Source organism: Orcinus orca, chromosome X (genome assembly GCF_937001465.1).
Source record: "Orcinus orca chromosome X, mOrcOrc1.1, whole genome shotgun sequence".
Lineage (NCBI taxonomy): Eukaryota > Metazoa > Chordata > Mammalia > Artiodactyla > Delphinidae > Orcinus > Orcinus orca.
In genome coordinates, this window is record NC_064580.1 from 89,307,072 (window position 1) to 89,331,108 (window position 24,037).

The window sequence follows — 24,037 nt, forward strand, 5'->3', positions numbered from 1 at the left end:
ACCTCATCTAATCCATTCCACAATCCTGTGAGGCAATAATTATTCCCATTTCACAGATGACAAGACTGCTCTTTATAGCAATTGATCTGTTATAGCTGCCAAGTTGATTCCTCCAGATACGAGTCCAGAAGTAATGTGAGTTTTACATAACATTTTAAGTTCTGACAACAAGAATTTACAGTGTCTCCACTGCCTTCATAAACTCAGTAAACAGTTCTTTGTATTGCTTTTTATGTATTGCTTTCCTTTTTTATATTTTAGCATTTCTTTATAAAAAAAGTACTCTGTGTTCCTTAGGAAAATTTAAACAGATGAGTAGAAAGAAAACAAAGAAAATAAATCACCCACAATCTCACAACTCATAAAACCACTGTTAACCTTTTTTTTTTTTTTTTTTTTTTTTTGCGGTACGCGGGCCTCTCACTGTTGTGGCCTCTCCCGTTGTGGAGCACAGGCTCAGCGGCCATGGCTCACGGGCCCAGCCGCTCCGCGGCATGTGGGATCTTCCTGGACCGGGGTACAAACCCGTGTCCCCTGCATCGGCAGGTGGACTCTCAACCACTGCGCCACCAGGGAAGCCCACCACTGTTAACCTTTTAGTGAACAAAGTTTTCTGTTTTTCCTGTGCATAGATGTACCATATAAATTTCTGTTCTTTTACAAAAGTGGACCGATTCTGTAGATGATATTATAAGCTGCTTTATTTTTTTCAAGAATCATAACGCCTTTGTAATGCACATGGGTAAAAATCCCCTACTGACAGAGTGCTCTAGCTGGATCAAAAAGTTGTTGATAACAAGAATGACGCCTAAAGCAAAGTATTTGCAAAACTTTAAAGCACAGGGCCTGGTAAACGCCTGCCAGGGGCATTACACAAAAGGAATGTCTTCAAAGCCCCTTTGTGGGGCCCTGCAGCCACCCCTGAGTTCCCTTGGGCCCCTCGGGTGGAAGGGGTCCTGTAAACTTTTTTGCATCCACATAAACCCCCCCAATTTCTGTCTGGTTTTCTTCACCTCATCCTGCACCCTGGCCATCTCGTCAAATTCTCTTATCATCTCTTCATTGCTCAAATGCATATCGTGTATGGCCTCCTTGTATTCCTTGAGACACTGAGCCAGCCCCTTGTTGGTTTTTCTTTTGGCCTTCCTGGGTACATCATCCCCAGCTGGGCGCTTTCCTGCAGCCCTTGGTTCGCTGGCTGGCTTTTCTTCTTTTGGCTTTCCCTCGCTCACTGGCTTTCCCTCACTCTCTGGTTTTCCTTCTTTTGGTTTTCCCTCACTCACTGGCTTTCCTTCTTTTGGCTTTGCCTCACTGTCTGGCTTTTCTTTATCCTTTAGTACTTCCTCATCTTCTGTCTTTCCCTTGAGATCTATCCTTCCCTTGTTTTCTAACTTTTCCTTGTCTTCCACAGTACAAGCTACTCCCGGCTTTCTCGCATCCGGTGGCTGTCCTTTGTTTTCCATCTTGCCTTGGTTCTCAGGCTTTCCTTCATTTTCACTGCAGAGTTTTTCCATGTTGAGTGTCCCTTCCTTTTCCTGTCCTGGGGATGGGGCAGGGGGAAGAGAAGACAAAGAGGAAACAAGGGAGACTGAGGGCTTGGGGATGGAATGCAGGTCCGGATAGTAGCAGTCGCTTCTCGCCCCTTGTCAGGGGTCCCCTGACCTGGCCCGGCCTTCTGCCCACCCTTTACCCCACCATTCCTCGTGCACATGTGAGCCAACCATTTCCCAGACAGACCTTGCCATTTTTCCCTACGCTTGCTCAGCATGGCAGAATGTGTGTAAATGTGTTGGGAAGTGGGCAGTGGGGCCCCCAATTCTGCCCGGGCCGTGCCCTGCACACTTCCCACCCCTCTGGGTGCTTGTCCAGTGCCCTCTCCTTCACTGACCTGCAGGGATCTGAACAAGTTTCTCCTCTTTTTGTAGCCTAGCAGAATGCTGGGAACAACAGCCTCACAGACCTGCAGACAGACAGGAGAAGGGGATGGGAGCACCGAGGACGCAATAGGGGCCCTCCTCATCCACCGTTGCCTCCCCCACCTCCCCTGACCCCGCACCTCAGTCGCCAAATCTTTTTGTCAGGCCTCAGGACCAGACTAGGATGCTTTACAAACTGTTTGGGTCGCTGGGGCCCCTCCCCGGCAGGCAACTCGCCCCGCCCCCACCCCTTTACGCGGAGATCAATATTTCCTCATAGGCTCAGAGTGTGAGAGGGGGGTTATTTCCAGAATTTGTCCACGTTTCAAGGTCGCACTGCTTCTCCCCGTCCCCGCGACCTCATTTCAGGCTCGAAAATGGATGGAGGCCGCAGAGGAGGGGCGTCGAAGAGGCGGCAGGGCCAGTTGCAGGGTCCTCCCTCCCCACCTGCCCGCGCCACGCCCCGTGCCCCTCCTCACCCATCTCGGAACCCCTTCCCCTCTCCCCGCTGCTCCCGGATCCTAGTCCCATCCGCTTCCACCCCCACCCGGGCCGCCAGCAGCGCCCACCTTCACACTGACCTGCAGCGCCCGGGCCGGGCCTGCGCCTCCTCTGGCTCGCCTAAGCCCGCTGGCCCCTCGCCCGCCACCCGGGAAGCTCCGGGAGCTGGTTCCGCGCGGGCGACTGGACCAGACCTCGGGGCGGGGGGAGGGGGGGCGCGGGAGCTGCTGCCCAAGTCAGCGCCCTGCCGGTCACGTGAGCGCCGCGTCACCAGAGCCCGGTTTCCCCCCGCCCCGCCCCCTCACCTACATCCCACAGGGACCGGACAGCTGCGGACGGCCTGGGCGGGGTGTGTGGAAAAGAGGGAGTTACCAACAGAGCAGGTTGGGGGAGGCTTCCTGACTGCAGGTGCTTTACCTGGCGCCTCTCAGGTCCTTGCTCAGCATCCCTCTGAGATGCCCTTTATCCCCAGTTGTGACAGCTGATCACAGGGAGGGTACCCGACTTCTCCAAGAGCGCTCCACATGTAGCCCCACAGCCCGCTTTCAAGACCAGCTCCGCCTGACTCCAGAGCGCTGGTGGTGGTGCCCGCCAGGAAGCTGCGCTGCCACCTTGAGTAGCAGCTATGTCCAGAGCCTCTGCTCTTCTCGGTCCATGTGTTCTCTCTCCCTGGCTGATCTCTATTCATTTCCCTCTTAACACAGATGATTCCCAAATCTACATATCCAGGTTATTCCCTCCCCTGAGTCTCAGACCTTCTTTGCCAACAGTCTATTGGACACCACCGCCTGAATATCCCTGCGGGACCTCAAAATCCATAACCCCAAACTGATTTTACCAACTTCCTTCTCGCCTTCTCTGTTCACTTCACTCCACACTGGATATTTGCACTCCAACGTTTAACCTGTTCTCATCTAGAGAGAATGTCAGACAGCTAAAATGTTAAAAAAGAAAAAAGGATGCATTAAAACATTTAAAATTATGGACCACAGATGAACAGATTCATCAACATCCTTGGTTCACAGCTTACTCTTATCATTGACCCCTGCTGACCCTCTTTCCTTTCCTTCCATCCCTTCTCTTCCCTTTCCTCTTTCACACTTGTGAAACCGCAACCCAGCTCAAAAACTAGAAAATTGACATTATAGTTGCTACAGTGTAGTGCCATATATTTGGTTTTGATGATATGACTATACTGTGTCTTTGTTTGGATCTCTTTAAGTTTATCCTGATTGGAATTAATGAACTTCTTGGATGCACAAACTTCTAATTTGAGTAATTTTCATCCATTATTTGTTCAAAAATTCTTTCCGCCCCTTTGTATCTCTCTTCTCCTTCTTGGATTCCCATCATGAATATATTAGTATGCTTGATGGTGTCTCATGGGTCTCTTAGGTTTTGTTCATTTTTGTTCATTCTTTTCACTTTCTGCTGCTCAGACTGAAGGATCTCAATTGACCTGTCCTCAAGTTAGCTTATTCATTCTTTTCCCTGCTCAAACATGCTGTTGAACCCCTCTACTGAGCTTTTCATTTTAGTTATTGTATTTTTAAGTTCCAGAAGTTCTGTTTAGTTTCTTTTCATAGTTTCATTCTCTTTATATTCTATCTCTCTACTGATATTCTATATCTTCTGAGGCATTCTTCTCCTCATTTCCTTTAGTCCATTGTCCAGGGTTTCCTCTAGCTCTTTGAGCATATTTAAGACAATTCATCTAAAATCTTTGCCTAGTTAGTCCAATACATGAACTTTCTCAATCAGTTTCTAATAATTTTTTTTATTTCCTGTGAATGGACCATACTTTCTCATTTCTTTATATACCTCAAACTTCATGTTGGAATCTGAGTGTTTTGAATATTAGCAAGTGTCAACTCTAGAAGTCAGATTCCCCCACTTTACAGGATTTGTTGCTCTCTGTTGTGGGTTATTGTTTCCTTGTTTAGAGACTCTGACAAAATACTTTTTAAATTCTGCATTTTCGGTCATATTTGGCCACTGAAGTTTGTGTTTCATTAGCTTAGTGGTCAACTGGTGTTTGGACAGAGTTACTTTAAATGCCTACAGCCAACAAAAGAAAAAAAAAACTACTTTCCCAGTCTTTACAGATGAGCTCTGCACTGGAGCACTTTTTAAATGCTTTACTTTCTGCTTGTGCAGAGCCTGAAGGCCAACTAAGGTGAATGCTTAGGGTCTTCTGTGGCCTTTTCTGATCATGTGTTCAATCTTGGGCATGTACATAAACTTCTTGATTCCTCAGTGTATGTGAGTGTTTAAAAGTGCTTGTTTCGCCATGTATCTCTTTTCCCTAACGCTTCCTACCTAGGCTTCTCAGTCTGTCTCTTGCTTACCCCAAATGTTGTTCCTTGCCCCAGGCTGCTGTGGCCAATACCTATGACTTTAAATACTTTTGGCAAATTCCACCCAGGAAGTTACTATTCCAGCTCCAGTCCTGGGAATGCTCTCAGTCTTCTGTGACAAAGGGAAATTTTGTGCTGGTCCTTGAGGCCGCCACCAGACAGACCAAGATCAAGCACATTTCTATGAGAATAGGATCCAAATTCCTCCTCCTGTCACTAGAAATCTTAACCAGGATAGTGGGCTGCCATTCACAAACTACTGCCAATTTGGGGCATGGGTGATGGTAGACAGGCAGTTTAAAATTTCTTGCCACAAAGCAGGAGCTTCTTTCTGCACCAAATTTCCCCCAGTTGTAATTTTTTGACTAGATTCCAGAGTTCTGCAAAAGTTGATTCTGATAGTTTTTTGCCAGTTTATTAACTGCTTTTGGGGACCAGGGGATGAAGTCCTGGAGTTCCATACCCTGCCACTTTCAGTAATGTTACTTTTCTTTCTATTTCTATTTGTCAAGTTTGGTAGTTTGTGTCTTTATATGAATTTGTCCATTTCATCTATCTGGTCTTATTTGTTGTCATACAGTTGTTCATAGTATTACCTTATAATCCTTTTTTTAAACACATAGAATTGGGAGTGATGTCCACTCTTTCATTCCTGACTTCGTTAATTTGAATCCTCATCATTTTTTCCTTGGCAGTCTACTTATAGGTTTGTAGGATTTTTTTAAAAAATATTTTTAAAGAACCTGCTTTTCATTTTAATAATGTTCTCCATTGTTTTTCTATTCTCTATTTCATTTATACCCACTCTAATTGTCTGATTTCTTTGGGTTTAAGCTGCTTTTCTTTTTCTAGTGTTTTAAGGTAGAAATTTAAATGATTGATTTCAGATTTTCATCTCTTTTTATATAAGAATTTAAAGCTATAAATTTCCCTCTAAGCACTGTTTAACTACATCCTATATGTTTTGGTATGTTGTGTTTTTGTCTTTATTCATCTCAAAGTACTTTATAATTTCTCTTATGATTTCTTCTGATTAAATGGAGGTACATTGTTTAATTTCTATGTATTTGTAGCTTTTCCAGATTTCCTTATGTTGTTGATTACTAATTTAATTCCATTATGCTCAGAGTATATTCTTTGTATGATTTCAATCCTTTTAAGTTTATATAGAATTTTATTATGGCCTAGTATATGATCTATCCAGAATGCTCCATGGGTGCTTGACAAGAATGTATATTCTGATGTTGCTTGGAGTATTCTGTAGGTGTCTGTTATTCTAGTTAGTTTGTAATTTCATTCAATTGTCCTATTTCTTTGTTGATATTCTTCCTACTTGTTCCATCAAATTTTGAAAGTGTCTTTTTTAAGTCTGCAGTTGTTATCATCAAAGTGTCTGTTTTTTCCTTTTACTCTGTCAGTTTTGGCTTTAAGTATTTTGATGTTCATATATGTTCATTTTTTTATATTCCTTATGGATTGACCTTGTTATCATTATAAACACCTTTCTTGTTCTCCAGTAACATTTTTTGTATTAAAGTCTATTTTATCTGCTATTAAAAATAGCCACTCCTTTTTTGTTACCCTTTGCATAGTATATATTTTTCTGTCTTTTCACTTTCATTCTATTTCTTTCTTTGAACCTAAAATGTTTTTCTTCTAGATAGTGTATAATTGGATAATGCTTTTTTTCCCTTTCTGCTAAAATTTTCCCTTCGAATGGAGCATTTAATCAACTTGCATTTAATGTAAACATGGATAAGGTAGGATTTATATCTGCCATTTTACTATTTGTTTTTATATGTCTTCTGCCTTTTTTGTTCCTCTGTTTCTCCACTATTGATTCTTTTTGAAAGATAGAAAAATATCTTTGTGTCATTTTAATTCTCTTGATGCTTCTTTTACAATATTTAAAAAATTATTTTCTTAGTGGTTACCCTAGGGATTAAAATTAATATCTTAAATTAAAACAATCTAGTTTTGTCAATTCTAACTTAATTTCAAGGGTATAAAAAAGTTTTTTCTGATATACCTGCATTGCCTCCTTCCTCCTTTGTGGTATTATTGTTGACAGTGGTGGAAACCACATCTTTAGCCATCATAAGCCCATGAACACTGTTTTATAATTATCCTATTTAAATCAAATAGGAGAGGAAAGAGTTATAAACAAATATACATATACTGTCTGTATTAATTTTCTATTGCTGTTGTAACAAAGTACAACAAATTTACTGGCTTAAAACAACAGAAATTTATTCTCTTATAATTCTGGAGTTCATAAATTTGAAATAATTTCATGGGGTTTAACCGAGGTATCAGCAGAGCTATACTGCCTCTGGAGGCTTTAGGAGAGGATCCATTTTCTTGCCTTTTTCCAACTTCTAGGGCTGTATTCCTTGACTGTGTCCCCTTCGTCCATCGCCAAAGCCAGTAGCATAGCATCTTCAAATGTCTCCCAGCTTCTATCATCACATCACTTTTTTCCTCTTCTGCTTAAAATTTCCTTTTGTCTCTCTCTTATAAGAACCCTTGTGATTGCATTTAGGGTCCACCCAGATAATCCGAATAATCTCTGCATCTCAAGATCCTTAACAATCACAAATGTAAAGTCCCTTTTTGCCATATAGGGTAACATTCATAGGTTACAGAGTTTGGACACGCATATATTTTGGGAGGCCATTATTTGGCCTACCACTGTGTCTTTTATATTTACCTAGTTAGTTACCTTGCCAGTGCTCTTCATTTCTTCATGTGGACTCAAGTTACCATCTAGTGTCCTTTCATTTCAACCTGAAGGATTCTGTTTAGTATTTCTTATAGAACAGTACTAAATATTTTAAAATTCTCTCAATATTTGTTATTTGGGAAAGTCTTAATTAATCCTTAATTTTAGAGGAGAGTTTTCTGGTTAAGAAATTTTGGTTGACAGTCATTTTGTTTCCACATTCTGAAAATGATGTGCCACTGTCTTCTGATCACCATGATTTCTGATTAGAAGTCAGTTATAGATTAGTGTTTTTCATCATATTTGATCTTCGAATGTATTTTCCTGACATTTTCTCTTTCTCATCTCTTTCTTGTATTCTCATTATGTCTATATTGGTATGCTTGACGGTGTCTCAGGGTTCTCTGTGTCTGTGTTCTTTTCTTCATTTTTATTTATTTTTTGTTTCTCAGACTCAAAAATCTCTATTCGCCTATCTTCAATATCACTGACTCTTTCATCAGCCAGTCCACCAATGAGGTGCTCTAGTGAATTTCTCATTCCAGTTACTTTCTATTCAATGGGGGGAAAACTGCCTTTTCAACAAATAGTGCTGGGAAAACTGGATATCCACATGCAAAATAATGAAGTTGGACCCTTACTTTACACCGTTTATAAAAATTAACTCAAAATGGATCAAAGATCTCAACATAAGAACTAAAACTTTGAACACCAAGGAAGAAAAAGGTGGGGAAAACTTCATGTCATTGAATATGGCAATTATTTATTGAATATGACACCCAAAGCACAGACAAAATAGTTAGATAATTGGTGCAGTTGACCTAAAACAATAAAACAGCCAGTTTTTAACTTTTAAAAATATTTATTTATTTATTTTTTAGGTTGCACCGGGTCTTAGTTGCAGCATGTGGGATCTTCATTGTGGCATGTGAGATCTTTAGTTGTGTTGTGTGGACTTCTTACTTGTGGCATGCGAACTCTTAGTTGCAGCATGCATGCGGGATCTAGTTCCCTGGCCAGGGATCGAACTCTGGTCCCCTGCATTGGGATTGTGGAGTCTTACCCACTGGACCACCAGAGAAGTCCCAAAACAGCCAGTTATTTTACCAACAGAATAGATTTATTCAGGAATGGCAAAGAATTGCAATTCAGGACATGTAAGCTATGGCAAACCACAGGCAAAGTCTGGAGAACAGAGGAGAGGAATGCTCTTTAATAGAGTAGAAGGGGGAGTTGGGAGGAGCTGTTATACACAAAGAGTCCTTTGGAGGAAATTGGGAGTTCAGAGTGTAGTAGCTTTTCACTGGCTGAGCTGTGACAATCTCTCATTGGCTGAGCTGTACCAGGCAAGGAGATATTCTTCCTTCTTCCTGCTGGGTAGTAAAGTAGTAACCTTCTTCCTATTGGGGATGTAAAGTTACTTCTCTTTCTGTTGGGTCTGCAATTGACTTTGAGTGGTAGGGCATGAGAGCTTTCCGTTCTAGCCTCCTGACTCCATTTTAAAAGAGGTTTTTGTTTATAAGTTTTCATATATTCACCCTTTTGATCAAAATTTTTCTCTGAAAGCATTATCGATCAAGAGTCAGGTTTTACTAGATTCAGTGGCCTTTTGTCCTTCAATGCCAGGAAGACCTTTCTGGGTGTCGTGTCCCACGTCAGAGGGAAAGTGAACATATTGGAAACCTATTGAGGTCACATTCGAATAACAAGGAGGGGTAAGAAGGAGATCTCTCAGGCATTTCCCATTTAAAGTATGTATCTTAGAACAGTGAATACAGCAATAACACACTCAAAACTAAAAAAATTAAACAAGAGCTTTGAGAAGACACGGTGCAGGAATAAACATGAAGCAGTGGCTGATGAACTTTTCAGAAAAATAACAAAACTTCAAAGGACAGAGCATGGAACCAAAGAGGTTTATTCTCATGCCTTAAGATGTAATGGGATTTACCTTGCTAGGTTTTGACCTGCTTGGGACCCATCACCCCTTTCTTTCTTTTTTTTTTCAAATGGTGCTTCTTGCATGTGACGTTTCTTTTTCCTTTATACATTTATTTTATTTATTTATTTATTTTTGGCTGCATTGGGTCTTCGTTGCTGCGTATGGGCTTTCTCTAGTTGCGCGAGCAGGGGCTACTCTTCATTGTGGTGCACGGGCTTCTCATTGCAGTGACTTCTCTTGTTGCAGAGCACAGGCTCTAGGTGCACATGCTTCAGTAGTTGTGGCTCGTGGGCTCTAGAGCACAGGCTCAGTGGTTGTGGCACACAGGCTTAGTTGCTCCGTGACATGTGGGATCTTCCAGGACCAGGGATCGAACCCGTGTCCCTTGCATTTGCAGGTAGATTCTTAACCATTGCACCACCAGGGAAGTCCCCCATCACCTCTTTCTAATCTCCTATTTCTCCCTTTGGAATGAGAATGTCTATCCTATACCTGTTCCATATTGTATTTTGGAAGCACATAAATTATTCAGTTTTACAGGTTCACAGATGGAGAGTAATCTTGCCTTAGGATGAATCACACCTAGAATCCCACCCATATCTCATTTAGATACTATTTAGATGAGATTTTGGGGACCGGGGTGGAGTACTATGGACTGAATGTTTGTGTCCTCCCCAAATTCATATATTGAAGCCCTAATCCCCAATATGATGGAATTTGGAGATGGGGCCTTTGGGAGGTAATTAGATTTAGATGAGATCACAGAGGTGAAGCCTTTATGATGGGATCATTGTCCATATAAGAAGAGGAAGGGACCAGAGCTCTCTCTCCACCATGTAAGGATACAGCAAGAAAGCAGCCATTTGCAAACCAGAAGAGAGCTCTCACTAGACACTGAATCTGCCAAAACCTTGATCTTGGACATCCCAGCCTCCAGAACTGTGAGAAATAAGTATTTATTGTTTAATTTACCCAGTCTATAGTATTTTGTTATAGCAGCAGAACTAAGACAATTTGAATTAATCAAAATTAAATACTTTTGTGCATCAAGGAACACTATTAAGAGAGTGAATAAGCAACATACAGGATTGGGAAATATTTGCAAATCATATATCTGATAAAGGGTTTATATAGAGACTATATAAAGGACTTATACAACTCAACAACAACAAAAAGAACCCAACTAATAATTGGACAAAGACCTTGAATAGGCATTTCTTCAAAGAAGATACACGAGTGGCCAAAGTATGTAAAAAGATGCTCAACATTAGAGAAATGCTAACCCAGACCACAGTGAGATATGACTTCACATCCATTAGGATGCTACTATAAAAAGAAACTCAGAAAATAATGTGTTGGTGAGGATATGGAGAAATTGGAACAGTTGTACACTGCTGGTGGAAATGTAAATTTGTGCAGCTATTGTGGGAAACCGTCATTTCCTTTTAAAAAAATCCATATAATTACCATATATTCCAGCAATTCCACTTCTGGGTATATACTCAAAAAAGAATTGAGGGCAGAGGTTTAAACAGATATCTGTACTCCCATGTTCATAGCAGCATTATTCACAATAGTCAAAAGGGAGAAACAACCCAGTTGTTCATTGAGAAATGAATGGATAAATAATATGCGGTATATATATTCAATAGAACATGATTCAGCCTTAAAAAGGAATTAAATTCTGCTACATGCTATAATACGGGTGAACCTGGGAAACATTATGCTAATTTAAATAAGCCAGACACAAAAAGACAAATACTGTATGATTCCACTTATGTAAATTCCCTAGAATAGTCATATTCATATAGACAGAAAGTAGAATAGTGGTTACCAGGGACTGTGGGGAAGGGAATAATGGAAAGTTATTGTTTAGTGGGTACAGAGTTTCAGTTTGGAATGATGAAAAATTTCTGTAAATGAATAGCGGTGATGCTTCCACAAAAATGTGAATGTACTTTAATGCCCTTGAATTGCACACTTATAAATAGTTAAAAGGTAATTTTTATATTATGTATATTTTTCCACAATAAAAAAATCCAGAAAATTTGACCATTTTAAAGAGAACAATAAAGTGTTATTTAGTACATTCACAGTGTTGTGCAACCTCCATCTCTGTTTAGTTCCAAAGCATTTCCATCACCCCAAAGTAAAACTCCTCATTCACTAAGCAGTTTCCCTCCTTTACCCTTTCCCCCCAGTCCCTGGCAGCCATCAATCTGTGTTATAACTTGTGTTGGTCTTCTTCTAGGTCTTCCATAACAAAATACACAGATTAGGTGACTTTAACAACAGAAATTTAATTTCTTACAGTTCTGGAGGTTGGAACTCCAAGATCAAGTTGTCAGCGGGTTTGCTTTCTCCAAATCTCATTATACCCTCATTTGGCCTTTTTCTCCTCCTCTTCTTACAAGCATACTAGGCATATTTGATTGTGGCCCCACCCTATATCCTCATTTAACCTTATTTACCTCCTTAAAGACCCTATCTCCAAATATAGCTACACTGGAGGTTAGAGCTTTAACCTATGAATTTATGGGACACAGTTCAGTACCTAACATTTAACCCTCTGTCTCCCCAATATTCATGTCCTTCTCATATTAAAAAAAAACAACTTCATCCAATCCTAACAGGCCCCAAGCATTAACCCATTCTAGCATCAACTCCAAGTTTGGTCTCATCTAAATATCATTTAAATCATGTCTGGATGAGACTTGAGGTTTAATTCATTTCTAGGCAAAACTCCTCTCCAGTTTTGAGCCTGTGAAATTAAGAAATTACATGTTTCCAAATTCAGTGGTGAAATAGGCATAAAATAGACATTCTTTTTCCAAAGGGAGAAATCATGAAGATTTCCCCCTATGTTTCCTTCTAAGAGTTTTATAGTTTCACCTCCTACATTAGGTTTCTGATCCATTTTGAAATAATTTTTGCATATGGTGTAACGTAAGGGTTCAACCTCATTCTTTTGCAGGTGGATATCCAGTTTTCCCAACACAATTTGTTGAAAAGACTGTCCTTTTCCCATTTTATGGTCTTGGCACCCTGTTGAAAATCATCTGACCATATCTGTGCGAGCTTTTTTCTGGATGTTTATTCTATTTCATTGGCCTATATGTCTGTCTTTATGCCAGTACTGCACTATTTTGATCATTGTAGCTTTGATAGGGGTTACATTGCAATGAACGGATTCTCCAGTAGAGCTTCCAGTGGGAGCCTGGCCCTGCCCAGACATTGATTTCTGACTCCCAGTCTCCAGAACTGTGAGAGGATAAATTTCTGTTGTGTTTTTCTTTTAAGCAGCAGCCACAGGAAACCAATACCAATGGTGAGTGGCAGGCTCAGTGGCAAATGAGTATTTATCCCTATTTTCACCTTACCACCTTTTTCCTGAGACAAGCAGATAAACTCTCCTTTGTTAATGGATAAATCCAAAATGGCTAGGACAGACTCTTACAAGCAAGTTTTTTTAAAAAAATTATTAATTAGTTAATTTTATTTTTGGCTGCATTGAGTTTTCGTTGCTGCACGTGGGCTTTCTCTAATCATGGTGAGCAGGGGGCTACTCTTTGTGGCAGTGCACAGGCTCCTCATTGCGGTGCCTTCTCTTGTTGCAGAGCTCGGGCTCTAGGCACGTGGGCTTCAGTAGTTGTGGCACGCAGGCTCAGTAGTTGTGGCTCGTGGGCTCTAGAGCACAGGCTCAGTAGTTGTGGTGCATGCGCTTAGTTGCTCCGTGGCATGTGAGATCTTCCTGGACCAGGGCTCGAACCCATGTCCCCTGCATTGGCAGGTGGATTCTTAACCACTGTGCCAGCAGGGAAGTCCCTCAAGCAAGGTTTTAAATGTGCAAGAGGAATGTAATTTTTATTAATTTTATTGTTTATATTTTCCCCATATTGTTTTTGTTTTTGTTTTGTTTTTTTTTTGTTTTTGCGGTACATGGGCCTCTCACTGTTGTGGCCTCTCCCGTTGCGGAGCACAGGCTCCGGACGCGCAGGCTCAGCGGCCGTGGCTCACGGGCCCAGCCACTCCGCGGCATGTGGGATCTTCCTGGACTGGGGCACGAACCCGTGTCCCCTGCATCAGCAGGTGGACTCTCAATCACTGCGCCACCAGGGAAGCCCGCCCATATTGTAATGAGAGTGAAAGGCATTACCTGGTGTTCAGTTCATCATATTAAGACATACAGACCCTCCCCTTGAACTTTTATTTATAGTCTTGCTTTACAGAATATTTAATATTTTTACATAGTATATACCAATTGTTCCCCTTATGGTTTCATCTTTTCTTCTTTTTCTAATGTTCAGATAGGCCTTCTCTTCTCTGATCTTTTCCTTGGATTCAGATTAACATATATCTATATTTTTTTAGTTATTTTATTGGTTTGTCCTTAATATACTTGGGACAAAAATATATGCATGGGTAATTCTCAAACTCCAGTGTGCATCAGAATTACCTGGGAGCCTGTTAACAATGCAGTTACCTGGGCACCATTATCAAAGTGTGGTTCTTGGGTGTGGGGCTAGGATTCTGTATTTTAAACAAGCTCCACATGTGATTCCGAAGCATTTGATAGGCTAGCAAACTTCAAGGAGCTCATGTGTTGATTTTGGGGTGTAATTCTTCCTCTCTGATGTGTCTTTCACAAGAAAAACATTCTAGATAAATGAAATGACTTCCTTATGCTCACACAGTCAATCAAGGATAGTGTAGAGAAAATAAACCAAAGATATTTTAGTGACAAATTATACCCAGTTGTTCTGAACTCTACATGTACATCAGAATCATTGTGGGTGCTTTTACAATGTAATGATCCCTTGATCTCACTTCTAATGAGTCTGATTCAATAGGTTGTAATTGGGTCCTGAGCTCCACTTTAAAATCTGAGGTAATTCAAGCCTGCAGCCAAGGTTACAACCTATGCACTAAAGATAACAGCATAAAAATAAAACAGTTGTCTCTTTAAAAAGGGGATGGCCTAGTGGTAAAATAAAGTCTGGTGTGTGTGTGTGTGTGTGTGTGTGTGTGTGTGTGTGTGTGTGTGTGTGTGTGTGTGTGTGTGTGTGTGTGTGTGTAATGAGGAAACTTGAACTAGAGTTGGGGCCTCCACTTTAAGTCCAGAGATGTCTGATGAACTTGTAGTATGCAGTGGGTGTGGAGTAAAATCTAGTTTCCTGAATTTTTAACCAGTTCACAGGTGATTCTGATGCAGCTGGTCTTTATAACACATGTTGATAAACACTGACATATATTAATATTACAACATCCATGTGTTGAAACTGATGTATAATGCTTTCTCTATTGTGTTCCTTTTTCAATTGCAAGCTACAGTCTGCAGAGAAAAGAAGTCACTTGCTCACAAATGATCAGAGGCAAACCTGGGCCCAGCTTGCAGGACTTTCAACTCGGTTATAACTACCTGCAGTGCCGTACAACTTACCAGAACTTGTGCTAGGCACTGAGGGTACCAGGACAAATGAGAGAATATATTTACTGTAAGAAGGGAAGTCTAGTTAGGGAGCAGTGATGATTGGGTGGTGGAACATGTCCTAAAACAAGGGTCCGTCTCCTGGATCCCCAGTCTCATCCTGTTTCCCGCTGATCTGTGATTACAGGTTTATTGAGCAGAGCAAAAATCAAAGTAAAGGAAGAGGAAAACTGCTCTGGATCCATGTAGGTTGGTGTGAGTAGAGACTACCAAAGATTCCTGCGGTGAGGGTGGTGTGGACCAGAACAGTCTTGGGGACATAAAGCCACCCCAACACCTGTGTATACAAAGAGTGAAACCTGTAGCAGTGTCTATGCAGAAAATGGACTGCCAAGAAGACTGGGCCATATTCATGGGAGGATAGAAGAGATAGTTGAATTCTGAGCACACTATCATGAGTGTCACTCAGATTTATCTTGGGGAATGGGGGGTGAGGACAAAAGTCTGAGAAAAGCCGCAAAGGGCTGTTTGGATCCTTAAGCAGCACTGGGGAAGTACCCACCTGAATTAAGTATAACTCTAAAGCAGGAAGGGGCATCCTCTACATTTCTGAATGGGCAAACTGGGGATTCAGACCACTGAGGGCTCCAAAAATATCAGTGGGTCTTTGTCACCTTTAAGACTCCAGCACATCAGCAGTGGTGGGGACCAGTGGAGGGAGGAACACCTAGCAGAAGGGGAAGGAGTGCCTCGCAGTCATGGCATTATCCAGGGAAAGGAGACACAGCAGCATAGGTGTAGAAAGGTGTCTCCTACCTGGCAGTCAATTGGACTTGCTGGTAGGCCTACTCCTTTGGTCCTTACCTAAATATGAAGGACACCTAGAGGGCTGGGCCTTGCATGTGTCGACTGAGCCAGCCACAGAGTTCGGTCATTACCTAATTTGATTCCCACAGTAGCTCTATAAAGCATGTACTATCTTCATTTTATAGACAAATAGGCTGATTTTAAAGAAACATATCTGTAATAATTGCCAGGTTTGTGCTTCTAAATAAGAGATCCAGAGGTAATATAAGATTTATGTCTTTAAATTGTGCCTCAAGTATTTATTGTCTCCATTCCCTTTATAAGCTGATTGGTAAGTTATTTACATCTTACATTTTTTTCTGACACATGTGTATTCATTTTGGAAAAATGAGAAAAAACATTAAAAAAATAAAGAAAATAAGAAAAAGATGCATTCTGATGTGTATATATATTATATTATACATGCTTTTAAATGAGATAGTATATCTACAGACTGCTTTCTAAACTGCTTTATTAGCTTTACAATATGCAATAGACATCTTTCCATGCAAGTTGATAAAATCTCCCCTGCTGACAGAAAAACTTACAGACTAAGTCAAAAGTGAAAATTAAATCTCCAATCAGAAAAATGACAGAACACAAAAGGTTCACAGTAAAGGGTACATCAAGAAAATGCAAGTTTGGGAAGCAGGGTGGTATACGATTATTAACCTCAGCATTCAAGGCATAAGGCAAAATTCATCATGATGATCATGGTGAGGAGGATCTCCAATAAGAATGCGCAGACTGTACCTCAACTGAAGCTCCCTAATTTTCCTCCTTAGCTCTCTCATCTCCTCCATGAACCTTTCCATATCATCTGCATCTCCATCTATGATGTCAATGTTATTGACAAGCCTATTGGGCATATCCTCTCTAAAATCTTGGGCAGGTGGAGCCCATTCCCCTCTAATGTTTCCTCCAGGTTCTTGGCCTTCACCACCTCCCAAAGGGCGGGCTTCCTCATTCTGCACTGGAACCTGCTCCTCTCCTCTGCTTTCCTTGGGGACATTTTCCATCTTGAGATTTTTTTTTCCTGCTTCTTCTTCCTAGTAGATAAAAGGATTGAATGTTTTGTAAGAACAGGATTCAGAGCTCTGTGAGCAAAGGTTTTCCCACCTGAGAGACTTCGTGTGCCCTCTAAGGGGTGCCGCAGATCTAGCCCTGCCCCAAAGCCCACCATTTTCCCTGAAAATCCGTCCCAGGGCCACTCCTGGCACAGAAACGTAGGACAGGTAGTGGGCTGGACCGTCGCTGAAAAACCAGGTCTTAGCCTCCAGGGATCTTGATATGCCCTCCAGGGGCACCCCAGAGCTTGCCCCTTTACTCCCTTCTTCCCTCACCAGCCAGAGGCCCACAGTTTCTAAAGACTCGGCCAGATTTCTCCTGCACTTAAGTGGGGCAGGGAGGGCTGGGAGTCCCCCAAATTCTGTTCTGATCCCTGATACCCCTACACCAAAGGGTCCCAGGCACCTCCCATACCTGCAGGAATCAGAAGCAATATTCCTCTCGTAGCCTTGAAATCTGCTGCACCAACGGACCTAAAGACCTGCAGACAGAAATTCGACAATGGCCAGGACTGATCACTCGACTAAAGGACCAGTATCAGGGGACACCAGCTCCGTTGTTGGTTTAGGACTCTGCTAGAAATGTGTTGCTGCCTTCTCTTTCTCCTCCATCCTGTCTCACAGCTTCTTTTCCCGCCCTGTGACGCGCTACCCTGCCTTCCAGAAGAAATCAAAGCTGATTATTTCCAAACCAGTTTCACCTCTTCTTTAGGCCCCTTATCTCCACTGTCTCGTCCTTCCCGTCATCTAATTACCATTTCTTGAACGCAAATGGACAACTTGCGGGGCGTGGGAGTCCGAAGAGGTTGCTGGGTGGCTACATGGTTCATTTATAAAGAATTTCAATCTGGGTATCTGCCAGGACCTTTTGGGACCCAGTGGACTTTCTGGAGCTCACCCTCGGGCCACTGCCCACCATTTTATGCATCAAGATGGATGAAGAGGTAACGTGGGCATTGCAAACCTGTCCCCGCTGCGGCGTCAGCGCTTTGTCAGGCTTACCCGAGGGTCCGCAGGTAGCGCCCACGCTCACACCGACCCGCAGGGACCGGAAACTGTTTCTCGTTCCCCGCCTATATCCCGAAGTCAGTAGCCCGCCCGATCGACTGCCTCCTCTACAGAAAGGACGTGCTTCCCAGACCTAATCCCTGTCCCTATCCTCTGCAGCAGCCGCCCCGGTCCCCTTCCCCCACCCCTCCCCGGAGTTCCCGCAGCCCACCATTTCCGGCTCCAAAATGGAAGGAGGGTGGAGAAGAAATACCGGGAACAGTGGCCTAGACCCGATGCAGAGTCCGCCATCCCCAACCCAGGGTCACCGGTTGCGCGCCCCCTCCCGTCGCCCTGCAGGAATCAGACCGTTTCCTCGCCGTCTCCTTTTCTAGTCCTTCCCTTCCAGGCGTCGCCCGATCGCCCACCTCCTAGGAGATGCCAACTGGTACCCATTCTTAACCCTTGGCCCCTCTTGATCTCCTCCCACCAAGCCCTCTATTTCTTGCACCAAACGTGTGGACATCGGGTAAGGGACAGAGAGAATCCAGTCCTGGACCCGCTCTGGTCTTTGCCCTGAGGCCCCCGCTCCCCTCCCCAGTCAGCACCCTCCAACCTGCCAAGAATCTGGGTCAGCTTCTACGACTTCCTCCTTCCTGGGGACAGGTTCGCCCGTCTTCAAGGCAATAGCGAGCCGGCATACAGCCACAAACGACTAAGGACTGCAACTGGGAGGAGAGACTAATCCAAGGGCGGGCTCTAGGTCTCGTAAGGGCTACGTCACTGTGAGCTCAGATCTCCAATTATGGTTCGTACCTGAGGAGCTGCAGTGGGTTGTGGGCGGGGCCACCTTTCTCCTCATTCCCACCTTCCCCCCACCAATACCACTGGGTACTGCCCATCCGTTATTTATTTATTTATTTATTTGTTTATCTATTTATTTATTTTCCTATTTAGCATCCTCGACACCAAACGGGTCATAATATTTTGTCGTATTTGCCTTTGTCCTGATTTCTGCTGGAGCTTTTAAAGAATTGCGTCTTCCTCTTCTATAATATTAAATGCCCACTTCTTTCCCTTCCACTCACCGACAAGTAAAGCCTAGAATTGACCCTATTAGTCTTGTTGGTTTTGTCCCAGGCTGGAACCGGGACGGGGGAGGGGTGTGCAAGGCTAGGGAGTCTGGAAAATAGGTAGTAGGTAACATTTTTAAAAACACTTTCACTCTAATTATTTCCCTTTCTGTTTATTTACTTTTTGAAGGGGTGGGTGATTGTTTTTGTTCTGTTTCCCATCAGCATGCATTCATTTTTTCGTTGTTATAATTAGACAATACAATTATTTTCAGTTGAAAACCGATTCAAGTTGCAAAAACTTGGCAACATGTTTCTGCTGTTGAATCATCCTATAAATATAGACCCTCCAGATTGCACCCTCACCCCCTTTTAAGGACTTTGGAATATAAACCTATGCTGCTGGTTTCCCTTATGAAGGGCCTCTGTGCAGTCCTTTCATGAGATGAGGCAGTGAGTCTAATGGAGTCTTGATGGTGGATTTTCAGATTTTGAGAACCTGTGACAAATGTATCATCTCCTCTAAATTATATTTAAATTATATTAGTACAACTTCACTTTACAAAAAGACTCTAGCATAGCTTCTAAAATAGAGCAACACTGAGGTCTTCCAACAATTCAGAACAGTAATTTGGGAAAGTTATGCTAACAGGTAAAAAGTATTGTGAAGCCACAATATTAAAACAATATTATACCAGAGTAAATATAGGACAAATGAAACAGAAGAGAAAGCCAATTTTCAAACCCAAATATGGAGAAATATTAGTAATCTTATTGAAATATTTTGAATCAGTGGTGAAAGGTTAGATTACTGAAGAAATGGTGCTGATATAATTGGTTAACTATTTGGAAAAAAAAACGAAGTGTGTTATTCCTGTTATACACTTAAATACAGACACTAAATATTTAGATAAAAATACATAAATCATTAAAATAGTATATAACAAATGTTATTTTGTATATAATTTTAGGATGAAAATGTTTTTTAAAAAATATAGCACCAGAGACAGACATAGTCAAAAGGCAATTGGTCCAATCCTGCTGGGGACCCTCTTAAGTCTAAGGAACCATGTACAATGCTCCTCAGAATTATCCCAATAAGAGATGGGAAACTGGAGCATTTATCCACAGATGTGGATCCTTTATTGGTGGATGTTACCCTAGGAATGTTAAAATCTCTGGCACATCTAGGTTGTCCTAAGCCTGGGCTGAGCAAGCTCCCAAGGTGCCAGAAAAAGCCCTCGGTAAAATTTAGAATTAAGATAAAGTGGAAGGACAATATCGTTTTTATCCCTGCCTCAGGAATTATACTATTCACTTTTACTCTAAATCAGTCCAAATATTTACCTTCAAAATAAAGATAATACACACACATCCATTCCCATGTTTATGGATATTGGGCTGTCTGTAGTTTTCATTATGAGACACATCGTTGATTGAACTTCTTTGTACATAAATTTTTGATAATAATATGAAGGTATTAAATTCCTAGAATGGTCATTGCTGTACATGATTATGGATGCTTTTAACTGGCATAGACATTGGCCTTGAAAAATATTGTCCCAATTTGGCACCTATAATGTATGAGCATTCCTGTTTTCTTATGTGTTCACCAACACTGGTTTACTATATTTTTTAAATTTTGTTTTATTTTATATTTTGTTTCATTTTGTCTTATTTCATTTATTCTTTAAAAAGTGTTGTCATAGTCATCAGGTAATGTTTTCTATACCTGCCAGATAATAGCAGACACCTGAGATTAACATTCCCAGACTATTCTCTGAAGATTCTAGTTCAGTAGATTGGAGCCAGGCCTGAGAACTTGCATTTAGGTTTTTTACACAATTCTTAATATTAGGTAGGGTTGGGAATCCATGTCATGGGCAAAAAAACAAAATGAAACAAAGCAAAAAGCTCTCATTGTTATTATTATGAAATAGCCTCAAAATTACAGAATAGTTTTGAAAATAGCACAAAGAACCCCCACATGTCCTTCACTGTATTCCCCAGTTTTAACATTTTGCTACATTTGCTTTATCATTCTCTCTTCATGTAGAAGGACATATTATTTTCTGAACCATTTGAGTCAGTTGAAGATCGAATGGTCATTTAAAAATATTTATTTCAGTTCATTCCATATAAAATTTTCTTAAAGATGAGCCTATGTTTTGGTCTTTGGAGATTTCTTATATAAAATATATATATATATATATATATATATATATATATAAACTTGTAATGTATAAAGATAAATATTTTAGTGTATAATCTTAGTAAATGTTCTCTACTCAGTATTATACATAATTTATTCATGTATCTATTTTAATAGAATAATATACCATAAGCTAGTCTGCTACTTGCTTATTTATTTGCTTAAAAATATTTTCAGGTTAGTAACAATTTTACTACTCTCCCTGTTTTTAATGTCTCAAAACTGTTCAAATTATCATAATTTATTTAACCAATCCCCAATTGACTCATATGGGTATTATTTCCATATATTTACAGTAACCAGTACTGTTTCAATAAATGTGTATAGGCAGATTGCCCTCCAAAAAGATTGTTCACACCCTCACCAACACAGGTTGTAATCAATCATACTAATTTATGAAATATTGGAGTTATATAAAACTAGATTGAGAGAATATAGCATACATCCATACTTTTATAATATATATAGTTTGAAAATATATATAATAAATACGTACATGTGTATATATATATAAACACATAGTTATTTTATGTACTTTTAATGTGTGTGTATATATACATACACACATATATATGCATACATACACAAACACGCAACCTACTTTTCTTACACAACCTACTTTTTCTTAGAAATCATGTTTTTTGTTTTTTGTTTTTTTGCCGTTGTTTTTTTTTAACATCTTTATTGGAGTATAATTGCTTTACAATGGTGTGTTAGTTTCTGCTTTATAACAAAGTGAATCAGTTATACATATACATATGTTCCCATATCTCTTCCCTCTTGCGTCCCCCTCCCTCCCACCCTCCCTATCCCACCCCTCTAGGTGGTCACAAACCACCGAGCTGATCTCCCTGTGCTATGCGGCTGCTTCCCACTAGCTATCTATTTTACGTTTGGTAGTGTATATATGTCCATGCCACTCTCTCACTTTGTCACAGCTTACCCTTCCCCCTCCCCATATCCTCAAGTCCATTTTTTGAGATTCATCTATGTTGATATACATATAGATGTAGGTCCTTTATTTTTACAGCAGTATAGTATTCCATTGTATAATTGTATTTTAATTCATTTTATTGTTTTCCTGTTGATGCACATTTAAACTTTTTCCCTACTTTTTTCTAATATAGCCATAGTTTCAGTGAACATCCTTGTGTATGGCTCCTTTGTACTTCATTTGAAGGCAAAATTTTGTTTCTGTTGCATTTATTTGTTTTTAGTTTTTAGGGTTGTTGTTGTTGTTAAGCCTCATCTGCCAGGATTTTCCAAATCTGCCCCTTTTGGGATTTCATCCTAGATATGGAAATAACACCTAGATACACAGGTTCTTCCTCTGGAAGTTCTGATTTAGTAGGTCTCGGATGGGACATGAGAGTGTATTTTCAGAAGTACCCCAGGTAATTTATAAGATCAGGCAAGCCTGGGAAACACTTTGATGGGTTTTAAAAATTATCCCATTAATTTGATGATTTATTTTCTTTAATTCTTAGTGTAGTTCAACTTCTATTTTTAAATATCTTTATTATCCTTAATGGTTGGGTTTTTAAAAGTAAAGTAATACAGATATGAATAATGTAGAAAGTGCATGAGTTTGCTATATAGTCTTTCAGAAGTTTTATTTTGTATGTATTTATGTGTAGGAATACTTTCTTAGCTCAAGCAAGGATGAAATACTTAAAATTGTTCTTTAATATTTAGGATGTTACATAGCTTCTAAATAGAGTAACACTTAAGAACAGATTTTTAGGTTGAAGGGAAAAGTTTCAAACTGAATACATTTCCCTAAGATTTCTGTACAAGCAAACAATCTATTTTGGTAAACCCTGAAATTGGTTAAGACACACACAAACACACACACGTCCCTCATTGATCTGTAATTTCCTTTTCTTCTACATTTATTTCAGTCTCTGTTCTTTCTAAATTGTTTAATTTTAATGATTGAATTGTTTCTCAAAAATAAAACCATCTACTTTGGTGTATATTATTGGAAATCGTTTTCTATGCATATACTTATATAAAGTAAAATGTTATTAAATCAGGGAAGAATTATATAAATGTGAGCTTCTCCTTTAGGAAAGGTACAGAACTATGCTTAACAGCAAGATGAAAGTTTGAAGAAAAATAATTTTAAAGTCACTACATTTTTCCCCATTTACTCAGCACAAGAAACTATTGTTCACCACTCAACTAGGTTTTTTTTTTTAATGATTACAATTTTTTTCTAATGCTAAAACTTGTAAAAATTTCATGGTCATAAAACATTGTTTGTTCTTTTGTTACTTCAAAAGCTTTAAAAAATTTTTGAAACATTTTAATACAGCATGTCATACAGCAAAGACTAGTGGGAAAATTATTGTTTAAAAATTTCTATTGGCTGGGCTTCCCTGGTGGCGCAGTGGTTGAGAGTCCGCCTGCCGATGCAGGGGACACGGGTTCATGCCCCGGTCCCGGAAGATCCCACATGCCGCGGAGTGGCTAGGCCCGTGAGCCATGGCCGCTGAGCCTGCGCGTCTGGAGCCTGTGCTCCACAACGGGAGAGGCCACAACAATGAGAGGCCCGCGTACCGAAAAAAAAAAAAAAAAATTCTATTGGCTAATGTAAAACATCCCTTTGTTAAGCTTAGTAGGATTTTGTTAAAGAAAGTTTTGTACCCAAATGCTATTAAAACTCAGTTTTTCTTCATAATATTAATAAGAATGGTTTAAAATAAATCTCCCTTCTGTAGTAGAAATAAAGGAGATTCTAATGGCTTTCCCAATCTTAATCACATTACAAAAGTTGTTTTCTTTATTAAAATATGTTACTAAAATAACATAATATATATGCACATATTTTAGTTGAACCATGTAGAGTTTTCTGAGACTTTTTAAAAAAACTTAACAGTATATTTGGACATATTTCCATGTCTTTTATTGCTGTGTAACAAATCACCATAAACTTAGAGGCATATACAACAAAATTCATCTCACAGTTTCCATAGGTCAGAAA

At 40.4% G+C, this 24,037-nt stretch overlaps 2 protein-coding genes across 6 annotated transcripts; both read right to left on the bottom strand.

The window, feature by feature from the left end:
- Nucleotides 1–376: 376 nt before the first annotated feature.
- Nucleotides 377–2,648, bottom strand: TCEAL2 (transcription elongation factor A like 2). 2 transcript variants are annotated; one of them, XM_004283497.3, is made up of 3 exons: nucleotides 2,498–2,648; nucleotides 1,889–1,960; nucleotides 377–1,540 (listed from the first exon to the last, which is right to left on the bottom strand). In XM_004283497.3, the coding sequence occupies exon 3, from the start codon at nucleotides 1,512–1,514 to the stop codon at nucleotides 870–872; it is 645 nt and encodes a 214-aa protein (XP_004283545.1). In that variant the 5' UTR covers nucleotides 1,515–1,540; nucleotides 1,889–1,960; nucleotides 2,498–2,648; the 3' UTR covers nucleotides 377–869. The 2 variants fall into 2 exon arrangements, with proteins under 2 accessions (XP_004283545.1, XP_049561186.1); XM_049705229.1 differs by having other exon boundaries at nucleotides 2,486–2,502.
- Nucleotides 2,649–16,167: 13,519 nt separating this feature from the next.
- BEX5 (brain expressed X-linked 5) lies at nucleotides 16,168–18,540 on the bottom strand. Of its 4 annotated transcripts, none has more exons than XM_004283496.3 (3): nucleotides 18,383–18,540; nucleotides 17,195–17,261; nucleotides 16,168–16,761 (listed from the first exon to the last, which is right to left on the bottom strand). In XM_004283496.3, exon 3 carries the CDS (start codon nucleotides 16,729–16,731, stop codon nucleotides 16,393–16,395), a length of 339 nt encoding a protein of 112 aa, XP_004283544.1. In that variant the 5' UTR covers nucleotides 16,732–16,761; nucleotides 17,195–17,261; nucleotides 18,383–18,540; the 3' UTR covers nucleotides 16,168–16,392. The 4 variants fall into 4 exon arrangements, with proteins under 4 accessions (XP_004283544.1, XP_049561189.1, XP_033268336.1 ...); XM_049705232.1 differs by having other exon boundaries at nucleotides 18,387–18,497; XM_033412445.2 differs by lacking the exon at nucleotides 18,383–18,540 and adding an exon at nucleotides 17,999–18,257.
- Nucleotides 18,541–24,037: the final 5,497 nt, after the last annotated feature.